Consider the following 20142-nt stretch of genomic DNA (forward strand, 5'->3'; position numbering starts at 1 on the left):
TAAACAACACCCTGAGGGCAATCTTCAGTAAATATAAGAGTGATAATGTTAATCTTGTAGCTATACATAATTTGGGTTCAGAAATATAAGGGGTGCATATTCTGGCAAAGGGGTGTCCCAGAATATGTACCCCCTCAGTAAATATGTTCCTGTTGTTCTTGGTATTTTTAACTTTTGAGAGTACATTCAGAACATACCATCCAAGTACTGTTTAACATTTTCCTTTTCTTTTCAAACTCAACATCAAGGGAATGGTAGAAGGTGTTTGTATTGAGGTTAGTAATCATAAATACATCTACAGGCAAAAGGCTGTCACTATGCTCTTTTAGAGGGTTTGATTTTCATGGCAGAGGTGCATTTTTGTCACAGCACTTCTACTGTTAGATGTCAGTGTTACAACCAAAATACTAAAACTTTATAATAGTATCTTAGCTGACTTTGTTGAACCGCTGCACAATAATAAAGTGTATTTTATCTTTGTTTTTGCAGTTCTTTGCTTTTCCTAAAGTCATGGCTCATAATTCGTTAAGAGTACTTATTCTTGGATGGTGGGTATGCAAAGCACACAAATCCTTTAACAATGTCAACTGTTGCAAACTGATACCAACTAAATATAAACCTATCTATAACATCCTTTCCAAAACGGACGGTTCCTGAAGAAACTTCAAGTGGTTGCCAGATCATTGTAAAAGAAAGCATCAGTTTAGACACTTTATTCAATTATGTGTACTTGTAATAAAGGTAAAAATTAATGCCTACTTGAGATTATGCGTATGTGTATCTGATTTTTGCTTTTTTTAAAGATGGATTATAACACAGCAACTGTGCCTGATGACGTCTAAGTCAAAGCCCCAGCGGTCACCTCTGTCAAGGACAGAGATCCTTGTTTATTGGGTGTTGTCCTTTGCCTCTCACCTGTACTCCTTCTACCAACTGCACAAGTTCTCCAAAGGTGATGTAAACGGATATCAGTGTACTACTCAGAAGAAATGAGCAGAAAATGTAAAAACAAAATAAATGTATGTTGTTCTGGTTGTTATCTTATGTAGAACATGAAGCAGGACTAGAGAGAGAATTTGAGTTGGAAAAAGGCCTTCTTAAGGGTTTTAAACGGGTAAGTTATGTGCTGGAGTTTCTGATTCAAACCTTAAAATGAGCCATTGTAGTTTCACTTAAATTCTTTTTTTTTTAACTTAAAGTTTTCAGTTTTTTAAAGGAATTAATGATTTTATTCATCTAAGAAAAGCAGAATTCTTAACTTAATCCTTAGTTTACTGTTAAAGTCTGTTTAAGTTTTCTTTTTTTTCTTTTTTTTGTTTAAAGGTTAATGACAAAGTTAATTTTCTTTTTAGGACCCATCAGACTTTGAGTGGAGTTTCTGGACTGAATGGGCTAAAAAGTCTTTACTGTGGACTCTGATTGGTCATGGTGTGATATCTAGATTGGTGGGCATCTTTTACCCTCAGGTACATTTTGATAAAACACGTTATGATGCAATATATATATATATATATATATATATATATATATATATATATATATATATTATGTATATTTGATATTATGTGTAAATCAGGGGTGTCCAAAATGGTTCTTTAAGTCCCGCTGACCTGCAGGTTTTTTATGTATTCCTGTTTCAACACACATGGCTTCCATTAAATTCATCCAACAGCCAATCAAGTTCTGCATAATGACTGGTTTATATTCATCAGATGTGTTTGAGCAGCGATGCTTGGAAAAAACCTGCAAGATTGTGACCTTCGAGGACCAGAGCTCAGCACCCCTGATTTAAATAATTTGTGTTGCTTGTCCAGCAGTTTAGAGCACCGGTGCTGACAGTCTACGGCCTCCTGGCAGCCGGCAGTGTGTTGGGGATTAAAGGAGTGAGTGTGCTGCTGGTGCATCTAGGTGTGTCCTTCTCCGTGGCCCAGCTGCGAAAGCCCGCTCTGTCGTGGACCTGCAACCTGCTGCTGCTCTCCACACTTTATATTCAGCCACTTCAAGAAATCCAGGTTCTGTCATCTGGATTATACTTGATCGTTACAAGTGTATGCTACAGCTATATGTTACAAGTTTTTATCTTGCAGTTATACATCAAAATAGATGATGCATTTAAACCAATAAGATATATTAGTGAGCTAGAACACTTCAGGTTGATTTAAGAGGGACCAGGGTCTGTTTTGTGGAAGTGACAAAGTCTATTACTCTTACACATAAATCCAAAATTTAAAAAGGAAACATGACTTCAGTGTGTATATGTGTTTAAGTGTATGTTTATGTGTAAATATAGGCAGGTGTGTATGTGTGCTTATGTATATGCATATGTATGTAGGTTGTTCTCTCATTCTTTCTTTTTCTCTTTTTCTGTCTACGATGTGTTTTTCTGTTTTCTCTTCTTCTCCGGTCTCTTCTATCCTCTCCGGTCCAGTCCAGTAATACAAGCTTTGTAATACAAACAACTATGCCAAATAAGTAGAAAAATAAAATAATCCAAATTTTCAAAGTAAATTTGCCCAGCAGAACACAACATCCAGATAATCATTCTGCTTGCTTAAATGCTGGACAAGACAAAAAAACAAAAAAAAAAGGACATTTTGGGGTTCTTTCCCCAGAAGTAGCTCAGTAAGAGTTTATATATTAATTTCAATTTCTTCCTTCAGTTTTCTGGGTTTTACTAAGTGTTATACTTGCAGAGGTCACAAGAGGGCGTAAGATACTAAGGCGATGTAGAGCCATTTGGCTACATTGCCTGCCTTATGCCAAACCATACAGTTTAATACATTCTGAACCCAGTTATTGAAAGAACTTGGCTCAAACTGTATATTTCTTGTATTTGCTCAGTATTAAAGGGGAGAAAAACTCTTTGTCTTTCCTCATAGATGACAAACCAGCGACTAATGTGAAGATTCAGAGCTCAGAATCCAGCTCTGAAGGACACTTAAGAACTTATTTGCAGTCATTGATTCATTTTTATTTATATTTCCTTATATTTAATATTATCCTCTCACAGGCTTTATACAGTATCTTTATCAGCACCTTCAGCTGCACATTGACTGCTATTAAACATGGTTTCAGTGGAGCAATTGCTGCAGTCACAATGGCGACATGTTTTGTTGTAAAAATGCCTTTTCCCCTCCTTTATTCACGCCCACATGCACGTGCAAGTCCTGCGTTGAGGCGTGACTTCAAAAGCAGTGAAATTTCCAGCCTGACCTCAAAGCTGCCTCATGTTTATTCATTTCAACCAGTCGTGTAAACATGTTATAATTAGCTAATCTGCAAGGGTCTCAATTTGAAAAGCAAGTTTAAATATAGTGTTAGACCATCCCTGTCAGTGCAGAGATTCTCCAGAAATGTGCTGGAAATGATGTGCTTTTCTGTTGTTTTCCACAGAGAGGTTGGTACAGCTCAGAGGAGGAGTACTACCTGCTGCTCTTCAGCGTTGCTGTTTGCGGCCTCCGCTTCATCAGTTTCAGCCTGGAGCACTGCTGGAGCCCTTTAGACATTGGTGGACTCACGCAGTTCTTTTGGGTGCTTTCATACACCTTCTATCATCCTTTTTTTTACAATGGGCCTATTATCACCTACCAAGCCTACATGGAAGGGGTAAGAGTCCAGAATTGGCTCCTTTCTATGCTGCCTTGAGGAGGCTGAGTCTTTAAAACGGCAACTGATAAATCACAGTATACATGAACCCAAATGGATCAGTTTTTCTGATTTGTAGAACAAAAAGGGCCATTTGTTTGGGCATATCTTCTGATGTTAAAGACTTCTTTCTTTCTACAGGAAAGCAGTTGTACTTTTTGTTCCTTCTCTTTGCAGATGCGAAGGTCGGCCGTGGAGAAAAACAGGGAGAAATCCTCTCTTACTTACCTGCTGCTTAGATCAGGACGGATCTTACTGTGGTGGTGCATGGCGGAATACATGATCCATGTCATGTACATGCACTCCATCCAATCTAATGAGGCCTTGCTAGAAATACTCCCTCCCTGGGCCTTGGGTAAGTCTATATACTACACGTGTTTCTCAAATGGGGGTACACGTACCCCTCGGGGTAGATCTGACTTTAGTTTGTATTGAGGTGAGTCAGTTCATGTGGTCAGGGTTACTACAGTGGAAATATACATGTGTGTGGATTTAAAATAACTAATAGCTCCTATGGAATTACTTTAAATGTAATCTGAAACACTGTATTTCAGCTCCTGACACCTGTAACTTAAACATTTTATGATTTTTTTAGCAATGGTCTAAAAGTTTCAATTAATCTATGAATGAGTTTATAAATGAGTTTATATGTAAATGTGTAATTATGTAAAATAAATTTAAAAAAATAGTAAAAGAAATAAATTGATATTGATCATATTTAAAACAAAATAGAACAGATATGGTAAAATATAAAATATATTTATTATTTATAAAGTTAATAAAAATCTGTTTAGAGTAAAGGAAATTAATCCATTTTAAAAAATGATTAAAATTATAAAATTATAGTAGTTTATGTTTTTAACATAAATTTATAAAACTATATATGATAAAAAATTAATCCATTAAATAAGAATAAAACATAAATAACTTAAATACAAAAATTCTGTAAAGTGTGACTGAGCTGAAATATGGTTGAAACTAAACTTGTTTTTCTCCAAAAATTTCAGGATGTTCATAATGTTTTGTAAGAGAATAGTTACATTTAAACATCTTCATTATGCACTTTGCACTGAAACCAGGGGAAATGAGGAGTTTGCATTATTTATAGTTTATCATGCTGTTATTTCACTGGTCAGGCCCTTTTCATATCACAGTGCACTAAATGTTGTCCCTGAACTAAAATATAAAGTGGAGGTACTAGACTGAGAAATTATTCCACAGAATGTTTAATGTTGAATAAGACCCACGGCAATAGAGCAACATTTGGAAGAATGAAGGGATAACTCGATAGTTTTTCAGTCAAGTTACCCCTGCTGGAGTTATTCCACTCAGTTCATTATCATGTTTTTTATGTATGCTGTGTTCTCAGTTTTTTCTACTTTTCTGTGTCACATGAGTGCATTTATAATTTTAACTGGTGGCCACAAAGATACTTTTACAGTCAAAAGATTGTAAACCTTTGAATGCACCACAAGGGTTGAACTGGGTTAGTCGCTCAGATCTCCTGTTACCCGGTCATGCTCTTCCTCCTCTTGCTGCCGTGAATAGAGAGAAAATGCATTTGGATAAGAAACATAATTTTTCATTTATTGTATTTTAAATGGAAGCAGGACGTCCTGCTGACTAAGTTCAGCTCAGTTAAACTTTATTTTCAAAGCTCCTTTCAAACAAAAATGTAACCCACAGTGGGTTTTTCTTTTTTGCTTTTTCTTTTCTTTTTTTTTTTTTTTTTTTAGCATTCAAGTAAGTTTAAAAGAAATGTCTTTCTCTCTTGTCACAGGTGGCCTGGCGTTGGCGCTTGTCCAGTTCTTCTATGTGAAGTATCTGGTTCTGTTTGGACTTCCGTGCATGCTCGCTACTTTGGATGAACTGGTCCCTCCGAAGCTTCCTCGCTGTGTCAGCATCATGCATAGTTTCACAGGGATGTGGAGGCAAGTGCTCTAACTAAGGATGTCCGATATTGGCATTTTTACCGATATCAGATATAATGATTTTGTCCAACTCGTTAATTAATAATACTGATTTCAACCAATACAGATAATTTCTGATATTGCATTTTAATGTCAGTATCGGCCGATGATATCGGTAGGCAGGTAATATCGGCCCTCTGCAGCTCTAACCTACTGCGGTGATGATCTGTTTGAACAGCACTGTAATGTTTTACTAACTTTGGTACTTAAATGCTTGTGAGGAAAATGTAGCTTTAAATGTGAAACGCTTTGTGCTCACTGCGCCGTAGCAATCAAAATCATACTGGCTGCAGAAAATCAGCTCATTTTGTGGCATTAATGGCAGTAGGTCATCTCAGAATCAGGTGCGTTGTGTCCCCCATACTTTCACTAAGCTCAGGAAGGGCAGTCGCCTGCCAACATGAAAGTCGGTGGTTCGATTCCAGGCTTCCATGCTGAAGATGCGTTTGACGCGTTGCCTCCCGATGTGTCTATTAGGATGTTTGTGATAGAGCAAAAAACACTTAATGTTTCCCTGCAAGTATAAAGGGGATGTAATGGCACCCTTGAGACTGTAAGGTAAACATGACACAAAATCCAACCTGTTTAGATGTTAGATTTAATTTAATTTAATTTAATTTAATTTAATTTAATTTAATTTAATTTAATTTAATTTAATTTAATTTAATTTAATTTTCATTTTCATCTAATTTTTTGAATTCTAATTTTAATTGTAAGATTTAAGATGTGAAGAAAGTACACACATAGACACACAAGTACATAAAAAAATGCACACACAAGGAAAAAAAAACATGGGTAAAAATGTCCCAAAGAGTGCAAACGTTTTTATATAACAAGAGTCTTGATGAGCAGGAATCAGATGTTTATTACAGGTAGCACAAGTGAGGACAGTCCCGCGGTGTCTTACAAAGTCTGAGTGAGGCTCTGCTGGGAGTTTAAAGAGTGGATCACATGTTGACAAGCAGGAAAGTTACAGAGGAGAGCAATCATTCACCCACACCCAGCGTGTTGATAGTTATCTTCTCGTTTGGCTAGTTACCATCTGTTTTTGTTCGGTCCAGCTGTCCTGAGGTGCAGGTGGGGTCAGCCTACAGTTGTTTTGCAAACACATCTGCATTTAGTTCTCTCCCTAAGGGGACACACTACTTTTAAAGAGTTACACAAACCATTTAAAATGCACAATGCACTTGCACAGACATGATCACATGAAAATTTCTTTTACACTTCCTCGACAATCGGCTGTGGTCTCGTAAGTCTGCTTTCAGAAAGTCTATTTTTACATTCTTCAAGCTGAGCTTCCTGCAGTCGTAGTGTGCGTCAAGTTTCCATTATAATTATTCCTTCTGGAATCTGCTTCATCAGCAGGAAAAATCTCTTTTCTTTAGTTTTTTGTCATTCCTTTTTATCAACTATTAGTAATATCTTAAACAGGTATCTGTCTTTTCATTTCCAGTGACACAGATTTGGTACTGTTTAAGATGCAGGGATCTTATAACCACATGTTTTATGTAATTAATCATATATAATTTTCCAAAATTGTACAAACATTAGTGGATATGAGTACTGTTTTCTGTAGGAAATCTAAATTTGTGTATATCAGTACTTCTGTGATGTTTTTTCCGTCATATCCACCACTACAAAAATATAGAAACGGCGATGATACAACTACTACATGCATCAAGCTTCTTTAACACTTTTGCTGCAGAACAAAAAAAGCGTTTGAATGGATTATGCCTGGTTTATGCTGAAGGGGTCACAATAGCACAAATTAACAGACACACAGCGCTTGTCATACAATGATAAAATAAAGAAATGTAGAAAAAAACTCAACATTTTAGGTGTGTAACCTTCTCCATTCTATTCATATGACTAAGCATCTAAATCTGCATTTTCTCACATTATAATCATACAAAATCTTGCAAAAACAGATTGAAAACCTAACAAAAAAAGGCGTTATGACTGTACTGTTTTTAAAAAAAAGGGGTATTTAATGAACCAGCTTAGCATATGAACATTGTTTAAACAAATAAAACACACATTTAAACATAAACCTTTAAAAAAAACACAGGTAAACATGATGGCATCAGGCAAGAAGCAAAATAAACCTAGGTCACATCAGTAATGTTGCTTTCTTACGTCACACATACCCCATTCATTCTTCATCTGAGATATAATTAACAATGACAAATGTTCCATAATTTGGTGCACATAAAGTTGAGATGGAAGGCAGGTTGTTGCATGATAAAATACACAGTCTGTACAGTAGCTCAGCCAATGTGCTGACACCGGTGCGCTCCAGTCCAGCCTGCATGTGCTGAGCTGGTCAATGCTGAAAACATTGATGGAATGCATAAAGCCGTCCGCTGATGTAATTAACTAAACAGTCTGAGTTTATAGACTCTGCCAAATCCAATCTTTTTAACGACAAAGAGGAAGCACATAAACACGTGTGCATCACATAGAAGATGCAGCACAGGTCTCAGTTGATGCAAGAGCCAGTGCTCAGGTGTTTCTCTGCTATATTATTATGTAAATTCATGACTCAAATATCCATTTTTCCTCTCTCAGGCACTTTGATGAGGGGCTATATCGATGGCTCATCAGGTAAGAGCCTCTTCATGAGCGGTGGACTGACTAATTCACATGTTAATGCTTACTAAAAATGTGAAATGTAATCTAAATCAAATAATTACTTTCAAATCAGATCATTTGTTTTCACTGCTTTATGCTTTTAACACTTTTGCACTTCATTTATCACACTTTTAAAGAGCTTCTTTCCAGTGGAAAGCTGATGTTTGCAGCAGAATACCCTAAAATAAAAGAATATAAGAGGTACCATTCTCTTGCATCACAATAAACAGGGATGCTGCATTTGCACGCAGGCTTTCTCATGTTTATGAGGTTGCATGTTATTGGTGAATAATTCTTCTGTTGCGTTTCTGCTCCCGCACCATGGAGAAATGCCTCCTTATTTAATATGTGCATATATAACGGGAGGGTTATGTGTTTTCTCAATTGTACTTTGGACAACACACATTATTAGTCTGCTTCTTTCTAATGATGCAGACTCGACTGAGTGCAGCCTGTTGGGAGTTTCTGGTCTGTTTAGTAGAAGCCCATTGCTACAGTAAAGTAACGCTACGGCTGTACGGTTGTCAGAGAGCACACCATAATCCTTCTCTTGGTTATTATTTCCTAATTAGTGTTTGTGTTGACAGTGTTTTGCTCTTCTTCAGCAAGATAGTAGTCGCATATATGTGTATATATATATATATATATATATATATATATATATATATATATATATATACACAACTGCTTCTAAGATGTGCTACCAGATTGCATATCAGACCATTAAAGTTCCCCCTATTAATTTGCTCAAGATCCTCCCAATTTAAATTGCAAATACAAGTTTCCATTTTAGTCCGTGCCCATTGGAAATTGTTTTCTCCTGTTTAATGGCATCACATGCAATTATCCTTCTGCAGATGCAAAATGATACCCGTGACACGATGCCCCGGCGGATCCTTCTTGCTAAAGTGCTTTTAAAGACATTTAAATGCAATTCAGAAATTCAGCTAAAATTGTCTGAAGAGCGCTGGATGAGCGCGTAGGTGTTAAATGATGTTCTCTACATGACTCACTGACACCTCGTCTCCCTGGGCAGCTAAGTGGCTCATTCTTCCCCATTCCATTACGCTCCCCCTGCCTGTACGCCGCTGTGATTCAGGTTCTCTGTTTCACTCAGACTCGCTTAACAGCCAACAGAAGAGCTCTTACTGGCTGATTGATTGAGTTATTGCTGCTGTGGACGAGGAAGGAGGGTTTGATCCTATATCCCGACGAAAAATAAATATTTTTGCGGGTGCACGGGGTGGGTTGAGTGGAGGGTCAGTGTTTAACTTTGATTATTATTGTGTTTCACACAAAACACATCCATAAAACTGTGTCTCCATGGGAGCACAGGAAGCCAAAGTACTTACCCAGCTGTTTAATTCCTCGTGCGCTTGATGAAACAAGTCGATCTGTTTTCTTTTTTTGCACCCTCTGCTTGAAGTAACCCAGTGTAAGATGACGTAGTTATTGTTCAGTTCAATTCAACTTTATTTATATAGCATCAAATCACAGCAATGCCATCTCAAGATGCTTTACAGACAGAAAAAAAAGAACATAATGAAAGCCATGCAGGTGTATAAATTAAAGTTAGATCAGGGATGTACAAAGTAGGTCCTTGAGGGCCGCTGTCCTGCAGGATTTTTATTGTATCTCTGCTCCAACACACCTGGCTTACATTAAATGGATCCAACAGCCTATGAAGTTCTGCACAATGATGGATTCATTTGAGTCAGGTGTGTTGGAGCAGGGATGTATGCAGGATTGTGGCCCCTGAGGACCAGAGCTGAGCACCCCTGGTTGAGATTAACATATAGCCTTAACACAACATGTTAGAAAGTCTGTGTTTGTGTGATTATTTTTCCATTTTTAATAAACCATTTGGTGTTTTGTTAGAAGAACTTTGTAAGGCATGTGCCTCTGTGGAATGACTAACTCAGCTAAATGTATAAAAATGTGCCAAAATCCTCTGTAATATTCTCTTGCTGGTATTCTGACTTGTTTTAAGTTGTTTGGTGGATTGACTCATTACACTCTACTACGATAATAAGGAAAAAAACAGCAAAAATTAGTCATTTTTATTGTTATTCCATCTTCTCTCTGATGATCCAGTTTCAGTGGAAAGAAGTGTGAATCTGGCTGCCAGACTAGGGAAATGTTGGATCTTCACTAGCTTCAGAATCTCACAGCACCTGAGTCTCAAAACAAGAGTAAATATCAACAAGAGAACAGCAGATGTTGACGTATTTTTTGTGGGGCAAACATTTGGCTGTGTTACTCATTTCACAGAAGCATAACTCTTACTGGTTATACCTCGCTGTGAAAGGGACTAAACGGGTTTTCCAGCCATGTATGTTGCAACATAAGTTGGTGTTACTAAAGGTGAGCTAAAATCAGCCAAAACATTTATTTATAATCCACTTTCATCTTATTAAAAGCATATTCAGGTATTCAGTCAGTCTTGTCTCCATCTATTTTTGCACCTGTTTTCATTCTGCAATATGGTCGAGCTGGCCGCTCTATTTAAGGCTCAGAAAATGCTGGCTCATGGTTCACAAACATTGATTAGCCACAGGGTGCCTGAGATAATTAGTTCCCAGCTCAGGAGCATCACACACAATGAGATGTTTGCTGAGTGTGTTGGATTGATGTAGCATGTTCAGACTCTGTCAGTGCCTCGGGGACAGATGAGGCTCTCGGTATATGAGCAGTGATCGGTGTCACATTATTCACATCAGCTGGGCTATCTGGTGAGGCTGCTTCTTTTACAACTTAATGTTACTTATAGGTTGTATTTGTTTTAATGTTTGATGAAAGATCTGTTTTCCATGCAGTCTTGACTTATCCGGGCCAAACGAGAAGACTGCCAGCAGACATGTTAGACAATAGAAGTGAATAGAAAGTGGGTTAAGTGTGTGTTGAGGCTTTGGTGTGAATCATGTAAAACATTTTGGAGTCATTAACTTTGTTTCAATGCTGTTAACAATTTGACGGGGTTCATATTCCCTGGAGGTAAAAAGAAATCAGTGAATGCGGCGTGAACGTGGATTTCTGTCACATGTTCATGGCCAGTCATTGATGGATTGTGGGGCTATTTTTAGTTTTTATGGCTGCAGTAATCACTGGATTTCTTTTCTTTCAGCACAAAAGTGATAATTCTATCAACGAAGTTAAACATTACTGTGCAAAAATCCCAGGCCAGCTATCATTTCTTGATATTTTGCCAAAGTTTTCAGTTTCCACACGATGTAAAAGTCTATCAAAGTCTCTCTTTGGACATTGGCTGTTTTTTTTCAGTCATTCATATTCATATCAGTACTTGTCCCTCCCTTTAAACCACTTAAACTTGCCCTATATATTATGTTTCAGGGGGGAAACATTGTTGTTTCTACACATAACTTGCAATGAGCTCATTTTTAAATGTTACATTCAGGCACTTTGTTACCAGCATTTTGCTGCAAACACATCCAACTTGTTTTCTTTGGTTGCACCTTTGCCAGTACCGTTAATAAAGTTTGACAGAAATAAGAATTATATTGTGATTTCCAAGGAGCTATTAAAAGAAAACCTGGCATATGCTGGCAAGGTGTCCAGTGTGTCTTTGATATAAGAGCAGTTAGCTGGTGAGATGCACTGTAGACAGGTCGCCAATCCATTGAGAGGCAAAACAGAGACCAATAACCACTCGAGCAGTTAAGATTGGCCTGGTGTGCTATTTATAAAATTAACCCATGCAACCTTTTCTAGGCCCCCCTTTAGTTGTAGGTACATATAAATATGGTACGGTTAGGGTGGAGCACCTGGTTTGTCTTGATACAACTGGTTGATTGGTGAACAGAAAAACATCAGTGGACACAACAAAAGCAAATGCAAAGGTAACACAACACTGCAGCTGAGTTCTTGCTTCAGTCAACGTTGGAAAAACAAAAGAAAAATCCCGTCTACTGTGGAAATGCAAACCTGCCCATCTATAGTTGTTTTACTCCGTTGTTGTTTGTAGCATCATGTTGGTTTTTGTTGCACTAGTATGACGTCACGCTAGGGATTTGGTCTAAACCCTGCATGCCCAGTAGCGGCCCGACCTGCTCGCCTGACCAGAACCGCTCAGTAGAAACGGCTTCAGAGTGACCAGTTAACCCAACACGCATGTCACTGGACGGAAGCCAGAGTACCTGGAGAGAATCCAGCTCAAACGCAGAAAGACCGCAGTTCAAACCCCCTCCATAGCAAAGCTATGAACCAGTGACCCTGCTGGGAGGCTGTGGTGTTAACCAGCACACCATTGTGCACTGAAATACTCAACAGACTAAATCTGTTCAGGCCAATTCGTTGTGTTACAATCAATATTTACACATCCTACTGGGGAAAACGTTGCCTTGCTAAGGACTGCAAAAAAATCTTGAATTTTATTCAGTTCTTCTTCCTTAGAATTTAAATTTTTACAAATTACTACAAATTTTTACAAATTACACCAGTTTGCTATTTTCTGCCAATTTATTTTTAAAAAATGTGTTCTAGCACTTTATTCCTATGTCTGGTATTAAAAAGCTCCTTTTTTTTTTTTTTCATATTTCAGATACATCTATGTGCCACTGGGAGGTTCACAGCACGGTCTTCTTTGGAAAATGTTCTCCACTGGCCTCGCTTTCGGATTCATCTGCCTCTGGCACGGTGGCCATGACTACTTGCAGTACTGGGCCCTGATGAATTGGGCTGGAGTTCTGGTGGAATATGGACTGAAGTCTCTCTTTGCCTCATCCTATGTTCACTCCATAGTCGTAAGTTTCAAATCCAGGCACTTAGATCCTTAATTGCAAGAAACATTAGGCTCAGAGAGATTAAAATTCCCCAGTTATTAAAGATGTGAGGACATCATTAAATCCTTCCTGTGGCCAGAGAGAAGTCATGCAATCTGATTTAATATGAGATAATGCCTCGAGCAGATACACCAAGCACAGACAGGACAAACCAATTGGTTAGTGTCACCTTTAATTGGAATATAAAGTTAGTGCTTATTATTAATATAAGTAGTTTGAAGTACATTAACTTTTTTTTTTTTTTTTATCTTCCTGCATGACAAGACAGTTTGTTCTTGATAAAAAAGTGACATATTTTGTCATGCTTTTCATTTCTGTTCACATGGTTCACCAGTTTCTGGTCCTTCCCTGTTTATTCTTAGATTTACCGTCTATTTATTTTTCTGCTTTTCTTTATATACTCATTTCCCAGGAGCAAGATTTCTCCATGGCGATGCAGAGACGCTGCGTTGCCCTTCTCGCTGCCTTCTCAACTGCCATGCTCATCCTGTCTAATCTGGTGTTCCTCGGGGGTATAAATGTTGGCAGAATCTTCTGGAAGCGTGTCTTTGTTCAAGGTAAATTGCCCTCTACAGCACTCACTCAGCAGGAGACACACAGAAAGAGGAAAATCATTTATAAGATTTAATAGCGTATTTAAAACGCTGCTGTTTCATGTGACTGATAATTAAGCAGGAGACTGTTTAGAGCATGTATGGACAAACGGGGAGACACAGCTGCTTCATGCTTGTGCCAGTCCCTGTTTTGCTCCGAGTGCCTTTCTTTGTCTGTTTCTGTACCTAAAGCATGATGGCAGGCCCTCCTGGAGCCTGTCTTCTTACGATAAGCAGTCTGAGCTGCAACCACTGCTGAGCTGGGAGCCGAGTCAGCGCTGAGGAGACGCAAGATTACAAACCGTATGATATTTCAATAAGAATTAAGTTTTAATGCTGAATTTAAATGTATTGTTCACTTAGTTGTACTGAAGGTGTTGGTTGGAGGGGGGGTGTTGAAGAAATTCTGAATGCTTTCCTGATATATTATTACCTCATAAAGTTGGTGCAAGTGTCACATGCAGGCAAATGGTGGTTATTAATAGCCTGTCCTCCGGAGAGAAATATGTAGCTTTCAAGCTGTTAGACGCTCCACTGTGTTCACCAGCAAGTCACTAACTGTGAGACGCTGCTGCCGTGTGGAGCTGGAAACATGTCGAGTGTGTTTATTACCGGAAACAGTTGCAAGTTGTGGTAAACAGGGTTAATTAAACTATCTATGGACTTGTATATGGAGCCATTTTCCAGTTGTTTCTCAGTCATATCCAACGTTTGTGTCCAAATTCTGGATCAAAAGTCCAAGATTGTGAAATCAAAAACAATGAAATTAAACTTTATAACCAGTGTGGGACATTATGGCTATGTTGCGGTCTCCAACCTGCTGCTGTGGAGGAAAAATGGTTATAATTCTGCATTTAATGTTGCCGGCTTGCCTATAAATCTGATTATGGTGGAAGAACTTTCCCTTTGGGGATTAATAAAGTATTTCTTTTTCATTTCATTTGAAACTAGCAACCACTGAGATTAAAAGCAACAAAATTATTTGAAAAGTGCCAAACTAGAAATGAACAAAAATGAAAAAAAAAAAGAAGTAATTTCAGAACTTCTTTGGAAGCCTGAGCTGGTTAAACATTCTGGTACTTGAACAAAGCGCATCAAGTCCTCAAACTCAACATGTGCTGCTGGTTTTGTGGAAAGTTAGGGGGTATTAAGGCCTTTTATTAACAGAAAATATGCAGAAGGATCTTTAATTAAAACGTCTGAGCATCAGTTCTTGTCATTCAAAAAAAAAAAAAAAAAAAAAAAAAAAGAATTGAAATAGTTGAGAAAATTATAGATGTGTTTCTGCAAAGATCATCAAGGACGGGACCATGAACAAACATCATGGCTTAGCAGACTGATTCAGCACCAGCAGACTCCATCACTCGGACGATGCATGCTGTATCAATATGACTTCCGATTATGTGCGGGCTTGGCAATTTTTATAATAACAAAAAAACCCCATAGAAGTCTGCCAAGAGTAAAATAGGTTTCCCTTCTCTAAACTATCATTATTTGATGGGGGAAGGTGGTAAAAATGGCTCCTTTTATTAGTAAACATTGCAGACTTTTGGGTTTTGTCAGCTGATTGAACATAGTTCATGGTCATACACACCTAGGCTCCAGAAAAAGCCCTTTAGCATGTAGACTGAAAGGCCAGCACATGAACCACTGTCCTGTGGATGACTGGCTGTATGACTGCTGATGTCTGATGCCTTAACTGTCCCTTTTCACAAGGTCTGTTGACATATTTTTAATATAAAAGTACTTATGTGCATGCTTAAGTTAGACGACCCATACATCCATTTTCTTAACCACTTGTTCCAATTAAGGGTTGCAAGGTAATTTAGACTAAGATGTTTAAAAATGTAAATGGTTCGCTCCAACCAAAGTTAAAGATCAGATAATATGAACTGAGAGTCCAGCAGCAGAGCGCTGTAAAATCTGAAAGATGTGCAGCAAAAGCAGCTCTTTGATACCATTTAGAATGATGGTGATCCTCAACATGCCCATAACATGTTTTCTCGTGTGTTGCAAGAAATTTTCAGCCAAATTACGCAGTGTAAACCTGCTGAGAAACCACCAGCAGTCCAAGAAAGACGAGGATTTACATACAATGTTACAATCAGTCCTGAAAATCTGCTGAATGGAGCTTTTTGTACTCGCTGTGACGGACCAATGAATTAATACTGAGCCAAAGCTAAAGGAGTTAGCACAGCTTAGGCAAGAGGCTGCAGCTACCCCCCGCATACAGCTTGATTGCAGGCCAAGAGCTGCAAAGACCAACAGCTGGGAAGACAGCAGGCGAGAAAAGTGAGAAGAGCTGCATACCAGCAGAGACCACAGCCGGTCTGAGATCGTTGGGAGTTAACAGACTGGAAAGTTGTGAACTTTTTACATATTAGGAAAGTAATATCCAGTTAATACAGTACAAGTCTGCCCCTTCCTCTTGCACACAACCTTGGATAATTTAGCCTCATTATCCTGAGATTCATTCTTTGGTTCAATCTTATACTGATGATTTAGCCAGATTTAGCCATCTAGCCAGACGGCGGCGCTATCAGCTGGCAGGTGATGTGGGCAGGGTCAGATTTGCAAATTCATATGGTTCCTTTTTATTAAATAACAAAAATGGGGTCCTATCCCAACCAATTTTAATGCCACTTGTTTTTTTTTTCTTTTCTTTTTTGTTGCGAAACCTTTTCAATTTTAACAGACGAGACTTTAGGATATGAATAATTGCTGGTGTGGGACTTTAACATCCCTGCTTCTTAACTTAAGGAAAATGCTGCATATATCTTTTAAAAACACTTTTTTTTTTGCTATGAAAAAGACAAAAAGCACAACTAAATCGCCTGCAGAAACTCTATTCCTTATAATCAATGATAAATCAATACCAAGACTGACTCGTGATTTGCCAAATAGCTGAATTTTTCATAGTATTCTGTAATTGGATGACTCTAAAACAGATACTACTTTACAAATTAGCCCCTGATTTCCACCAGATGCTCTGATGTGATTCGACATCATACTTTTATCCCTCCTAATAGTTTCAAACGGGGTTTCTAAAATATGAACGTGGGAAACATGACAGAGGTCTGATTCCGGTTGCGAGTTAGGTTGTGCTGTGACAGTAAAAGCAAGCTGGAAGCCTGGCAGGCTTAGCATAATGCTTCCTCTAGCTCTCTTTACCTCTTTCACACACACATTTCTGTAGAGTCAGTGAAAAGAAGGGTGTTTGGAAATACCATTTCTCTGATGAATTATTCAGAGCGAGAGCTGCTAACTAAACCGAGGATCTAAGTTTGCTTTTATGGTGGTTCGCTCAGATTATGAAAAGTCTAAAAATAGACGTGCAGAAGCGTCACTGGAGATGATTAGAAATAGATAATTTAACAAACAACTTTTTAATCTTACTGCTTTCAATTATTTGCTTGTGCTTCTTTGACCTAAACGTACTGGATCTGCCAGGAATGCCTGAAGCCACTTATGTTGTCCTCGTGTGTACACAATAAAAGAAGGGAGGGATGCCTAGCGGGAGCAGCTTCATTAGCATAAGATCAATGCTTTTAAATCAGCTTGTCTTGGATTTTTAGTCGTGCAGGCAGTTGTGTAATTGAAGTCTCCAGTGTCCTAACCACGCTGCATGTCTCCTTGTTGGGTATGTTGCTCGTCCCTGAGTTGTCAGTGTGTGTGTTTTCTGCACCCAGCAACTGTAACCTCCTCTGTAATTTCACTTTAAAGATGCAGAATAAAGGGAGAACGAGTTATTAAAAAGGATTTGTCCTGAGGAGAACAGGAATATTGGTATATTTCATATGGGTTCATGCAGCTGCTTGTGTGAAAGTTTACCCGTGTAATCGTCATGGAGATGCAGAAAAACAGCAGGAATTACAGGATGGCAATGCATCCCGGAGTTCTGCACCAGTGGACTAAAAAAACCACCAAGGTGTCTGGTTTGGTGCAGGACTTTTTTTTTTTTTTCTTTTGCATTTCTTCAGGCAAAAACTGAAGAAGTCTTCTCAATCTGCCTCTTAAGGACAAAGCTGGACAGAATAAAGTCCACTGATTGGTTAAAAGAAAAGTCACTTTCTGTGCGGCTCTTCAATGAGACAAAGGCACAGTGGATTTTTTTTTTGTTTGTTTGTTTAAAGCCACTTGCCATGAAGAAAGAATATAAACCACTGATGTTTTCATCCTTTGTGTTGTGGCGTAATACTGCTATGACATCACGAGATTATGCAGCTTCCAGCTTATACCCCGCCTACCAGATGAGGGTGTCTGTGGAGATGCAACAGAAATCAGGGTTTTCCAAAACAAACTGTCCCAAACAACTAAACCTTTATATGAGAATGGGGCTAAACTGTCTAGTTTTACAAGACCACTTGTTGTTTTCTGTTGTTTTTGTTTTTTTTCAGTGTCGAAGAGATATACATGTTTCTCCGTAAATTAAAGCAGAGATGTTGAATTTACTGTATATTTAACATCAGATTGCAAATTAGACATAAAACTCCAACCGTTTAGATACACCCAAGGTGGAAAGAAAGCGGTTCCACGTGTCTATTTATTGCTCTTCATTGCTTCCAGTTTATTAGGATGGCTCCGTTTTAAAAGTGGAAGATAATGCGGCAAACTCTCTAAATTCTGTCTACATATTCATATTCACATTTAGGTTGATGCGTTTGATGCATTTTCCTTCTTTAAATCATGTATGTAATGCAGCGTCTGAGCATAGAAAGGCTGCTGTACAGAGGTCTTATTGGGTTAATAAATGCTTCCCACTGCTCATTACACTCAGCAACAGTAAAGGTTAGACGACTGGCTGGACTCTATATTTCCCACCGAGGGTGTTAATGAAATGTCCATAACTACAAGGAGAAAACACCGAGATGTCTTGGCACAATTGCAGACTTTGCTCATGCTGAATGATGCCCCCTCCTCTTCTCAAGCTTAAAGGACAAATGTGACTTTGAGAATAACATTAAAACATTTGAAATGATCATCGTCATTTATGTTTACAGGATCCGTTAAGCCTTCTTTTTAAAGACAAATGCAGACAGAACCCACAGGCAGAAAATACTGTCCGCAGTGTGTCATACAGTCTTTTTTAGACCTTTCCAGTGTAACCTTTCCTTTCTGCAGAGATGAAACTGACAGTTCAGCTGTGCATAAAGCAGCTAGTGTGTATGTGAATTAGGTTTTGACATGAATAGAAAAGAATAGATCATTGAAAAGCATTGTGGGTGCAGGTGCTTGTTACGGAGATCATTTGGAGACTGGCCAGTTCGGTAGGAGGTGTAGACAGCTGTCACTACCTGCCTGCTCTTCACCCTTGAAAATGTGTGTGTATATATATATATATATATATATATATATATATACACATATATATGTTTTTTATATATATATATATATATATATATATATATATATATATATATATATATATATATATATATATATATATATATATATATATATATATATATGCAGATGAGTTTTAGGGTTTTTCTTTGTATTTCAGGCTGGTCTACGATGGCCCCAGTGATGCTCGCTTTCCTCTACTGCTTTGCTCAGATTGGACTGGAGTGGTCTTCTCACCCACCATGAATCACCTTGACTCTGTGTTACAGTGAGAATCCCTGCTAACTGGACCACCAGAACAACCTGCTGACTTCACGCCTCGCCCTCGCCAGCCAAATAACAGCAGCAAATCTGGCTCACATCCACAAATACTGTCCAAGCACAGCTGCTTTCCAGAACCTGCAGGACTGCAGAAAAATGCCTGCAATTGTTAACAGGAATGCTTCCTGTACTCTTCGGAAATGTAACTGCACACAAATTAATAAAATTAGTAACGCTGTTTTTTTTTAAAGGTAGTCTCTAATAGCTGCCTTAAGTCAACTTTCTACTCCTTAAACTTCATCACTGCTACTCTATGAGACTAAAGAAATAAATAAATGTGGACCAGGACCTTGTCTTGCTTATATATGACTCTGATAGGGTATTGCTCAGTGGTGCAGTAAACTGGAGAAATTCCATGTTTACTGCCCTCTTTTAGCTTGCCACCACTGCTGCTGTGCATGCAGAGGGAGCCTGCAGGCAAAGAGCAGAGCAGCAGGAAGGAACCTTATTACTGTCATTGTTTTCCTTATAAAGTGTAATTTGATCAAAGCAGAACCGCACATATAGGAGGAAGTGTAAGAAAGACTGACTAACTGGATGTGATCTTTTGACTGAAGATGATATTTGTTTATGATTCTGTGAGTTTCAGGGCAGTTGTGCTCATTTTTTGTTTTGTTTTCAAATCTCTAAAACTGCAACTTTTCAACGCCACAGAGACACTTAGCTAAAAGTGATGTTTATATTTTAATGAAAGCTTTCATTTTAATGTTATAATATTGTAATATGAACCCTGTTCAACTGTGTAATGCTTGGTTATTAAAGGCTGCAGCAAAACATTTGATGATTCCTGGTTATGTGATTAACAATATTGTTTAACACCAACACTATACAGTTGTGGTC

At 38.2% G+C, this 20142-nt stretch overlaps 1 protein-coding gene across 1 annotated transcript; it reads left to right on the top strand.

Moving 5' to 3' along the window:
- Positions 1 to 360: 360 nt before the first annotated feature.
- On the top strand, positions 361 to 19250 carry hhat (hedgehog acyltransferase). The gene is made up of 12 exons (XM_079248600.1): positions 361 to 548; positions 804 to 952; positions 1050 to 1114; positions 1353 to 1466; positions 1818 to 2012; positions 3394 to 3606; positions 3823 to 4000; positions 5426 to 5576; positions 8184 to 8219; positions 12805 to 13006; positions 13458 to 13602; positions 19142 to 19250. Exons 2-12 carry the CDS (start codon positions 832 to 834, stop codon positions 19225 to 19227), a joined length of 1506 nt encoding a protein of 501 aa, XP_079104726.1. The 5' UTR covers positions 361 to 548; positions 804 to 831; the 3' UTR covers positions 19228 to 19250.
- The last annotated feature ends 892 nt before the right edge of the window (positions 19251 to 20142 follow it).

This window comes from Telmatherina bonti (genome assembly GCF_933228915.1).
Source record: "Telmatherina bonti genome assembly, chromosome: 11".
NCBI lineage: Eukaryota > Metazoa > Chordata > Actinopteri > Atheriniformes > Telmatherinidae > Telmatherina > Telmatherina bonti.